The sequence below is a fragment of the Anopheles merus genome, chromosome 3R (assembly GCF_017562075.2).
Source record: "Anopheles merus strain MAF chromosome 3R, AmerM5.1, whole genome shotgun sequence".
NCBI lineage: Eukaryota > Metazoa > Arthropoda > Insecta > Diptera > Culicidae > Anopheles > Anopheles merus.
In genome coordinates this window covers 7,828,433-7,841,437 of record NC_054084.1, presented here as the reverse complement: position 1 = coordinate 7,841,437, position 13,005 = coordinate 7,828,433, and the positions used below count along the sequence as shown (strand labels likewise).

Below are 13,005 nucleotides of genomic sequence, written 5' to 3'. Positions count from 1 at the left end.
AGGCGTTTACATCCGAACCCGGAGGGGGATGACCGAGGAGACTGTATGGCATGAAATTTTGCCTGGTCGAAAAATCGTTATTAATTAATTTCTAAAATATGCTTTTCGATTCTTAATGAGCTTTTAAATTGGAGGAGATGAGCGTAGCGGAATTATCATCGTAGACAACATCGTTCACCATCGAGGACCGCCCACCGCGGGCGCAGTCGAGATCTTCCGAGATCGCTTCAACTCTAAGGTACGGAGGGTGGGCGCAGGGGTGTCGTACTTCGAGCCAACCATTGCCACAGGACATTAACTTCAAAAAGACGGCAAGGAAATGCTTTCCAGCAGTGTCGCAAGTGGGGATGAAGTTTGTAAAAATAAATGCGTGGCGGCACTTGCTTCTGCTGATGTAGAAATTTATTAATTTCAAGCTCTGCATAATTGGGGTTTCTTTCCGTTTTTGCTGGGTCGCTTGATCACAAGCAAAACAGAAAAACGCTTTTGCTAAATTAATAATAGAAAAGACATCTTTAGAGAATGCATTAAGATTTTAACCGGCTTCTTAATCAATAAAAACAGTTTAACCCTTCAGGCTGGTAGGATGTTGGTCGTTTATTGGGAAAATGGGACAGCTGTGAACAAACTAAGTGCTTGAAGCTTTTAATTTTGCAATCTAATGCGCACAGCACTAAGGGCTTGAAATTAGCGTTAGCGACACGAGCGGACGGAATGTCTCGGTACTTGTTTTTTTTTTATTGGGTGAAAGTGGAAAGGATATGTACAGTGTGTTTCAACAGATGGGATGGCATGCTTTTTGCTGTCGCTGGTCTTATTACAAAATCGAAATTATTGCCCAAGCTTAATGTTGCACAATGTGAACTTGATTCACAGCATGATGGATAATTAGATTTAATGCAAGAAAAATGAACTCTCATCATCGTGGCCCGCTGCTGTTCCTGTCCTGTGTGTGTGTTCGGGACAGGCGCTTGTCATCCGTTCCTTTCGCGCGTCATTGCCCCATCTTAAGCAGCTCATTGCGCTGACAATTTCACTCGATTAAAACGTTAATTTGAAGCGTGTGCAATCCGGCGGAATATACCCTTCGTGCTCGTGAAAGATCGAGAGCTGTAAGTGGTTTTGTGTCTGTGTCTGTGTGTGTGGGTCAAAAAGGCATCTCGAAACTCTAGTTAAGAAATAACACTTAGAAGTGAGGGGGGGGGGGGGAGCGCCCTTTCTACCAATAATTTGGGCAGACGATGGCGGTCAAATGCGATTAACCTTTCGCTACTGCAGTGCTATCGGCAGCTGGTACTTCTCGAGCAGTTGGTATAGCTTTTCATAAGCCTTTACCGAACAAGGCCAGGAGGGGGGAGGGGGGGGGGGGTGTCACGGTGCAAATGGGAAAAGGCACACGCCGTTAAGCCGTCGGTACAAATTCTCGGTAAATTAAAAACGATAAATTGTAACATATCCCGTCCCAACACCATCTGTACGGTACAACGGGATGTTCCGAATCCCTGGAAGATGATCATCAGCCTCAATGTGTATCCCCTATTTTGTTCTAATGGGTTTGTTTTTTCTGCTTTCTCTTACAGAACTACTGAAATGTCACTGCGACATTTGCAAGGACGAAAACTTTGTGTGCGAAACGGACGGCCTGTGCTTCACCTCGCTCACGCGTGAAGCGGACGGTACACTGAAGTACTCCTACAGGTAGGGTCTTATCTGCATCCAATCCTTTGATTTGACTAGCTCTGCTGCTCCATTTTCCATACTCCCTCACCATCATTTGGGTTTCGTTTATCGCGTGTGTATCGTTCGATCGTATCTTTACACTCACCTTTGAATCATCATTGAATTGGTTACGTTCGACAAGGTAACAAGCGGAAGTGAAGAATTTAATCCTAACTTACCAGATGGCTCCATTACACTTTCGTTCAGTATCGTATCGTCACTTCCATTTCCACTAGCCAACTACTCTCGTCCCGTGTAGATCATCTGTTGTTGTGGCTCTAGAGTGTGTTGTTTCATTTTCAACGATTCGCAACTCATCATATCAGTTCATGTCATCTCGTCCGGTCACATCATTCCATACACCCACATTCCCGCAGTTCCAACCGGTAACGAGTTTCCGAACTGCTCGAAACTGCTTCCCAACAAATCACGGCCCACTAAATCGGGATCCGGACAGAAGGTGTTAACCCACGCGCTGTAGGTTTGGTGAGGACACAAAGGGGGTTACACAGATCGAAAATAATCGGACAAAATAAGAAACTAGAACCTTCATCATATCCCATTTTGCCCATCATCATCTTCAACTACCCTAAACTCTTTTTGTTTTGCTGAGTGCGTCACGCATTTGTTTTTGATTTGTCTCCAAAAAAAGGGTTTCTCACTGTTTTCCTCCATTTTTTTTCTCAATTTTTACTGCGTGTCCGCCTCACTCCAATCTCTGTGACTGCAACGACGTGGTTTTTCGTGTTATGCTTCCATTTCCCCCCCTGTCATAGCCTTTCGCTCGTTTCACCCATTCCGGTTCGAAGGACCAAAACGCGTCGCGACTCTGTCCACCCAGAATCCGGTGTAATGCTTGTAAATACTCGTTTTATTTGCAATACACATAAAAAGGGGTGAGCACAAGCCGGAACCGGAACATACGCCGGGAAAGAACCTTTCCTCCTTCCCAACGGTTTGGTGGTGGCTGGTGAAGCCTCTGCCGCTGACACACAACAAGCCTTGGAGGAAGGTGGTACTAAAGAAAAAGCGAAGGGATCATGCGGCAGGTCGCAACAAACGTGCACACACGCGTTGAAGAAGACGCTTCGTGTACGCTTTTTGCTGGCAAGCCGGATGGAACCAACCGAAGAAAACCCTTTCCCTGTTTGGCGGCAACTGTGTAGCAGTAGCCATCCAGTGCGTGTTTGTGTGTGTCTCGTTATGATGTGAGTGTCCTGTGCACAACCATCGGCTGACAGGCGGGATGCGAATCATAATACCATCGGACCGGAACGGACACGAGCTTTCTGTTGTTCCCTTCCCCCTGTAGTGCCCATGTTGGTCGTTTGTTTCACCATCGTCAAGCAAAGTTTACGATGATGATAAACGAAAAATGATTTGAAAAGTCTTTGCATTGGTCTGTCGTTGCTTTCCTAATTTTTATTTGTTTGTTGTTTTGTTTTTGGGGACGAAAAGAAGCAATAGGAATGCTTCTTTTTTGCTACGCTTTTGAGATTCTAGTTTGGCAAAATTTTCCAAAAGCAAAAGCGACGAGAGAAAGATACACAGCGCCCAATGGAAGTTAGAGCCGGGCACAAAACAAGCACAAAACGAATCGGAACCAAAATTGGACAAGGAAAAAAAAAATGGGAAAATCTGTTGTTACCATCCGGTGCGGGCTGGCGTCAAGTCTTTGTATGGCGCATTCATGGTCATGGTATGATCCTATTACTGATGGTTTGGTGTTTCCTTTATTAGTATTCAGCTACCATCGTCTCACCATCGTCAGGTGTGGGGACTACTGTATCTCTGTGCACGTGTATGTGTGCGTGTATACGTGGCTGTCTAAGGATCCCCCCCGCCCTCTTCTTCATTCCCTTCCCGATGCATCACATTCCGAGCCCTCTCGGCTCACAAGAATATAATCCGCATCGAAATTTCCGCCCAACGCGAAGCGTTTTAATTAAATCCAATAATAATTTGAAGAAAATTCATGTCGCCATGCCCGGTGTCCACACTGCCGCGCCTTTGCCCTCTCAATTTCCTGTATTCTTTTTGTCGGATGGTAAACCGCCATGCTTTGAATCATTATTCGCGTCTCCTGTACATTCGCGGAGGCTTTTTCGTAAAGTTGCGTTCTATCGTTTTGTTCCCCACTGGCTGGTGGGAGTGTATGTACAGCACAAGCGGCTGTTGAACATGGTGCACCTTTCACCTTTCACCTTTTGGTGGGGAAGGAAATCGAAGGAGATCGGTGTTGTGTCCTTTCCCTCCCGTCGAACCAAAGCTACATTCTGCTCTTTCTATGTATGATTATTTCATACAGCTCCTTCTGGCGCCTTGGACTCACGTGGAGTGCCCGTCCCTTGGCGTCGTTTCGTCGTGCGGCAAGCTTTAACTGGAAGCGCTGACCGGAATAATGATGCACGCCATGTTTCGTCCAACAGCAACCGATGGTCAACAGATTCTTAGGATTTTTCCTTCTCCTCGTTTAGGTTCCATTGTTTGTGTGTGTTGGTTTGTGTCCGTCGTTTTGTGTATTACGGCTGTGTTTCATTACCATTGCTTCTCACATGATGGTGATCGTGACGGGCAGACGAGCTGCTCGAAATGATTGTTTTTGGTTTTGGTCCTTTCTTTTTTGCATGTGGTTGTGTCAAAATGGTCTGAAAAGAAGTCGAAATTGATTATTTTTACATCTTACATCTTTGCTCTCTTATTCGGGAATATGTTAGAGATTGTTCTAGGAAAAAGTTGTCTTGTAAAATTTCTTCCGTATTTCCGGATGTAAACACCAATTATTTCAAACCAAAGTTTAAAAAGAAAGACGACTCAGACATTATCTGTTTGTTTATTCTTAAAATTCTTATTCTTTGATTGGTTCGGTAAATGCTTTGAGTTTTAGCTTTTATTATATTGATTTGGCCCTTTCTTAATTTCTCCTTATTCTTTAGTTTATAAATGCACTTGATAAGAACTATGCACACTTGGTTTTCGATGTAACCTTTGGAACTATTACTTATTAGGACTGCAATCTGAATTCAAAACTGTCTCCATTATCTATTTTCTAGTAGAAAGCATAAACAAAAGTTAAAAATGTAATTTATCGTCCCACCATATTTCTCCCCCTTTTTTTTCGCCGACCCCAAATCTCATCTATTTTTATGTTACTCTATCGTATCATTTGCTCGAGAGTGTTTCCATTCTCCCGCAGGACAAAATACCTTTCCACTTCATTTCGCTAATATTTATTTTACGAGCCCATAAAATGGCAATGAAATTGCAAAGTTATGACATCGATTTCAGCCTCGAACTGTTTCATCTTCGTTTTTCAACCCCACAAACCACCCGAACGCGCGTCCTGTTACAGAGTGTTTGGGGAAACCCGGGGGGGAGGAGACAAATAGACACATACAAACGCATAAAAAAACAGCAACAGTAAAAAATGCTAGAAAACAAACACCAAATTAACCCTTACCAATCACGACCAAACGACAGAGAACACACGTGGGAGAAAAAAACATTCGCGCCGATTCGCGCGAGGACGACAAACCGACAAACTGGACGGGTGGAACAACAGTACAAGATATACAAGACACAACAACGATTACTACGGGGAAAACGACAATTTTCCAGCCCATTCGATACATTTGTATGCGCTGTTTTTTGCTTTCTTCTGATGGCAGAACAGTAATCTTTTTTTGTTGCTTTGTGAAATTCTTTCCTTTGCGCCCTGTGAAGCTTCCTGGGTAAAAAGCAAAAACAAAAAGCTCGTTTAAAAAAAGCGCAAAACGCTCACAGTAAGAAGCTTTTTTGTTGCTCTGTATTTCACGTCATTTGCAAGCGGTGATCGTTATGAGGGGAAGAGGGTTGATGTTAAGTATAAGGCAAAAGGGAGCGTAGGAAATAATATCCCAAAAATAATTCCTACCCAAGGAACGGAATGGCGCGAGAGTCGCTGCAATCCAAATCATCGGTGTAAGCATATGTGGCAACATTAAAATCATGCTTCCCATCATATCGTTGGGTTTCGAAAAGGGCAGTAGCATAGAAGAAAATCGAAATTGAGGGAAAAATTCCATCGTAGTTGCGCGGTAACGTGTGGGAGTTGCAGTCAGCGAAATACTTTCGCTGCCGTTGAACGCGTTCCAAACCGTTTGGTAATTTTATGGTATCGTCGCAAAAGTCGCAAAATTGAATTCGAATTGTAATGGGATATAGTGTATGTGAGTGTGTGTGTGTGTGTGTGTGTGTGTGTGTGTGTGTGTGTGTGTGGCGTGCTGTGCACATTTGGCTAGACTGTTTCTAGTCGCGTGCTGCCCCCCTGGGTCTTCGAGTTTTTCGCGCGGGACGGCACTAAACGAATGGACGCGCGATGAGAGCGTTTTTGTTTTTGGCGGTGAAAGCTTTCGCGTAATGCGATATTGATACGAAACCGATACTTTTACACGTACTCCCTATGTTCGATGGAGGAAGGCGGTCGTTTTCCAGCAGACATTTATAGGTGTGTAGTTTTAATGTGTCGCTTGCTCGTTAGCAATAATTGCATTCGCCGTATTAAAAATGGGGAATTTGGTAGCTTGTTGGGCAAAATTGAATGTAATTTCAACTTCAGTTCGTTTTGGCTGTTGAACTGAAATGTTTGAACATGAACAATTTGATTGAAGTGAGTTTTTGAATAAGTTATCATCTAAAAGTTTAACTAGCAAACTGCAAATGTGCTATTTTTGTAATTAATTAACAAACCTGATCCTGAGCTCTCAACGTACAAGGGAAGGCCCCTAACAGGAAGATAGCAGAAGCTGGGTGCTAATTTTGCATTTTCAACGCCTTCTGCCCGTTGCGTACTAGATTCAAGCAGTAGATGGAAGCAGTTAACCCAGACTAATAATCAGTAACTATAACTAACTGGATCTGGATTTGGTTGCCGCCGTGCACAGATCATCCCCCAGCTCTGGCCGGTTTTATTTAGCACTTCGCTTCGGAGTTCCAATGAACTGTAAAGTTGTAGCGCTCGTGGTCGAGCTGGAGTGGTCAAACCTGGATGCCTGCTTTTCTTCAGCCCTCGGCCCCTGCATTGGGCTTACGCTATCGCCAGTACGCCGGTCCGCCCATCCGACCGGAGTTAGCAATTAAAACTGTCTATTTAATGGAGAAATTGATGGCTGTCCAGAGGCTTTGCCGGGCGGCGGCGCTGCTACCTCCCGTAGCTCGAGCTCAAACAGGCCCCCGATAAATAGTCTGCTAATTAAGCTGAAAGCAGTTGCTAAACGGTTCCTCTACTTGTGGGTTGTGGAGCACTGTGGAGTGGGCTATATGGTCATCAACGGACATGGAAGTTAAAGCAGTGTGTGCACAGGGGCAGATTATTCGCTTGCAACGTTGTTTGTGTGATGTTTATTAAAATTAGGAGTTTGTGTGTGTGTGTGTGTGTGTGTGTGTGTGTGTGTGTGTGTGTGGTGTGTGTGTGTGTGTGTGTGTGTGTGTGTGTGTGTTGTGTGTGTGTGTGTGTGTGTGTGTGTGGTGTGTGTGTGTGTGTGTGGTGTGTGTGTGTGTGTGTGTGGTGTGTGTGTGTGTGTGGGTGTGTGTGTGTGTGTGTGGTGTGTGTGTTGTGTGTGGTGTGTGTGTGTGTGTGTGTGGTGTGTGGTGTGTGTGGTGTGTGTGTGTGTGTGTGTGTGTGGTGTGTGTGTGTGTGTGTGTGTGTGTGTGTGTGGTGTGTGTGTGTGTGTGTGTGTGTGTGTGTGTGGTGTGTGTGTGTGTGTGTGTGTGTGTGTGTGTGTGTGTGGTGTGTGTGTGGTGTGTGTGTGTGTGTGTGTGTGTGTGTGTGTGTGTGGTGTGTGTGTGTGTGTGTGGTGTGTGTGGTGTGTGTGTGTGTGTGTGTGTGTGTGTGTGTGTGTGTGTGTGTGTGTGTGTGTGTGTGTGTGTGTGTGTGTGAGAGAGAGAGAGAGTGTGTATGTGATTTTGCATTCTTTGCCCCGGACAACGCTAATGATTATTACATGCTCTGGTAAAAGAGTTTTCTTGTCCACCCGCTTGACCACTGTTTATGATTGGCTTGAATAAGTCGGTGGACAAGGGTTTGCATTAATTTGATTTAAATCATGGCTATGGTCTAACAGCAGTGCCGTTTTGCACAGACTTGAACTTGAATGAAAAGTTCTTTCCTCCAGCTATGATCAACTGTTCGTGGAATAAAATGTTCGGCGAATAAATCAATTAGTAAGCAGGCAAGTATTATTAAATATGAATAGAACGTTCCCTTTTGTCCAACGCTACTGAGAAAATTGATTTGGCTTATTTGACTGTGCGGACAGTGCTGCTGCAACCTTTTGATGGTTGGTAATGAGATTTCAATCCTGAAATTCGGCATTCAATCAGTAAATATGTTCGATTTGTTTGATTCACTTCCTGCGAAAGCATTCGGCATGTGCGTGCATCGCTTTGTATGAAATTTGATTTTTGAAATAGAAACCATATTAAATTTGATTGACTAACAGAGTAGAAGAGGGAGAGCTACGCTACGGTGCTTTGAGGTGGATACAGAAATAGGATTTTGCATGTGCGTAGGCTAGAGATGGACCCGAAATTCGGTAGTTGCTACGTACCGAGTAAACATGGCGAAACCATAATTTCCCAGAATGTGTTTAATGCATATATTTGTGTTGCTATCTGTGTTACCAGTGCTTGCACCGAATGGCGGGTGTTGTCGAGTTGGGCAAGAAAAGAGGTTTTCGTTCTGTAGAATTCATCTAAAGATTCTCTTTCAAAAGTTCGAATGGAAAATTACATCTCCCCACCGCGCTACGGACGCATAACTGACACCACTGACACTGTACTGGACGCCACAGACACATAACATAATCCCCTTTGATGAACAGTTGCGCCAGCAAAGTAATAAAGATTTCACTCGCAATTTTTTCTAAAGGTGTTTCGATCTGAAGTACCATTTGGGTCCGTTTACCTGGAACTGGTGCCGTAATAAGACGGAAAACGGTACAAACGATCACTACTGTTGCTACGGGCCAGATTTGTGTAATTTGTCGCTCAAACCCGCGACGCCCATGGTGGAAGGTGCGCTTTACTTTTTCGGTTCTCTTTTTCGTTGATTGCATTTTCAGTTTTATCTTTTTTTGTTTGCTTTTGAGTTTTTTTTTCAGTTTATTTTCTTGTTCTTTGTTTTGTTTTTGTTTCCTAAAATCCCTCAAACAGACGTTCTCCTTCATTTTAATCTTTGTGCACTCTTTGCAAGAGTTACTTGGTTTGTGATTTACTTATTTTATTAATTTGTTTTGACTTGATTGCTTACACTGTTTTAGTTCTCCTAATCAAAATTAACCTCACGCCTTAATGTTGTTTCACTTTTCTGAAAATTTCCACAACATTTTACAAGATGATTGTACTTCTGCTGGGAGTGATTCAAAACATCATTCCTACAATTGATATAAATTATAACCATTTACTGCTTTTTCTCCTAAAGCAACATGCGACAGTCAAATATACCACCACCATCACCAACAACGGTTTCACCGAAACATTCCACCCAGTAGATAAATCGTTTGAGTTGTCTAATCCAGCAAAAGTATAGCTTTGTTTGTGCTCGGTCTTGATTGAATTGATCTTTGTTACGTCTATCATTGTTCTCTTTTGTTATCTCTAGTACTTTAATTTACTTTTTTTTAATGCGTTTTATTTTGTTCTTGAGTTTGAAACACTAATTTTGTTATGTTTTACCCCGTTTTATATCAGCCATCCTTGTGGATCCTTGTTTTACCTTCCAACCTATTTCTTTCTTCTGTTGCTTATTAAAATCCACTTGCTATAACACAAAGATTCTTTAGCGCTATTGTTTGTACTGAGAAAAAAGAACGAATTGGTTTTCCCTTTCCTGGTGGATTGAAGAAATGATTTCAACCAAGAGCGTCCTCTTTTGTTGCTTTTGTGTGAATCCTCATCATCGACCTTCCATTCCTTTTTTTGTGGTCTATAACGATCCTAATTGGAGTTTGTCGTTTGTCCGCTGTGGGTTTATTGTCCTTTTTATTGTTCCTATTTGGTTTAAATGAACAGAAAACCTTGGTTATCCCAATAATTACGCTTCACTTTTCATCATGCCGTTCAATTGTTCAAGATTTCCCTACGCCTAGTGCGCCTTATATAACCACACCGTTCTTCTTTTCTTTTTCTCTTTCAATGTGTTGACGTTCGATTTGAATCGGCCAAATAAAACTCTCTAAACTACCGTTGACGGATGTGCAAAAATGTGCACTTTTAAATCACGAACGACGAAATCCACCCCGAATGTATTCTCTCCATCATCACCTTCATCATCAACAACTGCGCGTGATCCACCAAAATTCCATCATCATCCGACTGTCCCGTTCCTTTACTGTGGCGATAGCTGTAAGACGAGAAAGTACGACCTGGCCGATCGGCTGCCCCTGAGTTGTCTAACCTCAAAGGAAAAGAGCACATCCTTCATGATCGAGTGTTGTTCCACTGATTTCTGCAATCATAACAAACTCCTAACACTGCCCGAACCAGGTATACATTTTGTGGCACCGTTCATTTCAATCTTATACACATTCCGGCGGTATTTTTGTTTGATTTCTTTAAAAAAAAATCGTATTTCATTCGATGTTTATAGTTTCCAACTTTTTTTTAATCGCAGTAGAGAAGGTGTCGTAGAAATTCTGTGTCAAACGGGTCGAAAATGGTTCCCCCACAACACCCTTTCGCTTTCGATTTTGTATTATAGATCAAAATTATGCATTCCCATGCACACACCGTTTCTGTGGAGGTGATAATTTCCGCCCACGAACAGTTGAAAGTAGTTTGCCTAATTAACAGGCTTTCGAATTTATTATTGCTTTTTGCCCTTCACGTGTCTTCTGTATCTAATTGGTATAGTGGTTTAATTTTTGTACAGTGAACTAATTTCAATGTTGTTTCTAGTTTTGCATTATTTTGCTATAAACAAATCTGCAACGACTGTTTATAGCAGCGACAGATGTTGTTTTCTTTTCTTGCTCCCTCTGCTTGTGCTAACTTTCCTCTTCTCTTTCCTTACGAATTAATGTGTTTGAAAGTGTTTGATATGCTGTAAATTACAAGTGTTTTTCTTTTCGTGTTTGGAATATCTCTTCTTTATGAGCTTGGTTTCTTTCCCTACTGCTTATCTTCAATCTCCTTTGTTCCTCTTGTTTTGAGCTTGGTTTTATTTTACGCTTGAATGAATATTGCGCTTATTTTTTCAATGAACGGTTTTTTTTAGCAACGTAGTGTAAATTGTAGATAATGTGAGTTCTGAATGCTATTTTAATAGTTAATTTTTTTCTGACTCCTTTATTGTACTAGTTAAATCAAACATTTTTATCTAGAATTTCCACAGAGTTTACAAAGATTGTATGATGTATCATTTTAGCATTTTATATTGATCTATCAACAACTCAACGATCTGAATAAACCAAAACTAATCCAAAAATGTGTCTTCCAGGTCATAAATTTAACTAAAATACGCTTTGTCGCACAAATATTTATAGTGAAGTATATTAAGTTTATTATTATTCTGTCCTTGAAACGTATAAAACCAGTCTGTTGGATTCAACATCAACAAATCTCAAAACCCCACCTTTCTGCAGGTGTAAATGGATCTTTGTTTGTCCAGTTCGACCCAACTGGCGGCACCAATAATTGGCCCTGGAGCAGCACCGCTCAAATGAACCGTTTTTATTTTGCTGCTGCTGCTGTAAAATGGAGTCGAAACTAAATGGGAAAGATAAAGTCTAGCTTCCCGGCCGCCCCTACTGTTACCTCCCGTTGTGACCCTTGTGTGGGTTTAAGAATATTTTGGCAATTCCTGATCGGTATGCTTGTTGCGGCGGATTAGAACAAGCGACGATAGACGGGGGCAGCACGGGAGAGGGTAGAATTTGGTAAATGAAGCCAAAGTACAGTTACCGATAAAGGAGGTCAGCAATGAATTCGAAATTTGATCCCTTCTCTAACGCGGCTCTTCCTTTTCCATATCGTGATACCTGGGGGTGGGATTGAATTGGAACCTGGAAAAGGAGGTGGTAAAGTAAAAAAGCGAAACACTCACACAAACGGCTCGATCGAGAACGTTTTACTACGCCCTTTCCACATCAAGCGGTGCTGAATAATTTAATCGAATTACTGCAACTAAACTTCTTAAATATTTATCATTGATTAGGAACGCTCTTAAAATAAAGAATTTTATATTCCTTTTTGCGGGGAGCGGTATGATGAAGGGATTTTGGTTGGCGGGAATGCGTCTCATTCTCAAAGAAATCCTCGACGGCTCAGGGTTGTAAATGAATCTAGCGGAAAACTGGAGAAGAGCTTGTATAGCTTTTGTGTATTTTCAAGAAATCGCAATAAAAGGTTGATAAGAAATTCTGGAAATGTTTTATAAAGTTAAAATTTTCCCCAATCTCTTGTGCATCCTGTGAAACAATTTTCGATGAAAAGGTTTGAAACCTCATCGCCGTGCACGCTTTCTTACAAACTACCAGGCTGCTCCATTTCATGGGAAAGAAGGGAAGCGTTCCCTTTTTTTTTCTCTCGCAATATCTATTTTCTGTGTTTTATCTCTCCACCTATCTGTACATCCTGTGCCACGGTTTTTGGGATTCACCTGCTTGAGCATTCCATTGGCATCGCTTATCGTTATCGACACTACCCTCTTCTCCCTGGCTGCTGGTATGCCATCCCAACAAAGAAAAAAGGGACGAACGGACGGAACTGAATTAAAATACCTGCGCCCGATCGGTTTCAGCACGGGCGATTGTTGACACAGAGACCGATCGAGCGACAGGCGATGATTGGGAACGCCCGGTCGAAACCCGCCCGGTGTCTGGTGGGCTTCGTTTACCGTCTTGGTATTTTTGTGGCCACACGTGGCCGGCGCACCACCGCGCGTTGGTGGCGGTAATTTGATAGGCATAGGGCGCCGATACGAATTCTTTGAGGCCGGTTTTGCGAGGGCGCCTTTTGAGAAGAGCCATCAAACGGGTAAAAGGGTTGCAGGGCGCATTTGGCATTCCATTTTGGACCTGCTATCGGTGGAAAACCTATTTCATCTTGAGATGATGTGACGCTCTGCGCACTTTTCGTGCGATGATGGGTGTCCAGCGTTGCTTCGAGCTGTGAGTTTTTGCCTTCCTTTTCGCACTTTGATTGGTTGCTTGGTAGAAGATCGGGACTTTTTTTTGTATCAATCATGATGAGAGCACGAAAAGAGGATACGCGTGATCATTTAGAGATAAGCGGATGGTTGAAGGAGGT

At 42.7% G+C, this 13,005-nt stretch overlaps 1 protein-coding gene across 6 annotated transcripts in view; it reads left to right on the top strand.

The window, feature by feature from the left end:
• LOC121597456 (TGF-beta receptor type-1) overlaps window positions 1-13,005 on the top strand; it is an 82,987-nt gene that overhangs the window by 34,297 nt on the left and 35,685 nt on the right. For 4 of the 6 annotated variants that reach the window (XM_041923225.1, XM_041923222.1, XM_041923223.1 and 1 more), the window contains exons 4-5: window positions 1,581-1,698; window positions 8,627-8,772. In XM_041923225.1, coding sequence (XP_041779159.1) covers window positions 1,581-1,698; window positions 8,627-8,772 — 264 coding nt within the window. Of the gene's footprint in view, window positions 1-1,580; window positions 1,699-8,626; window positions 8,773-10,099; window positions 10,243-13,005 lie in introns of all 6 variants that reach the window. The other 2 variants (XM_041923226.1, XM_041923227.1) reach the window with 2 other exon arrangements.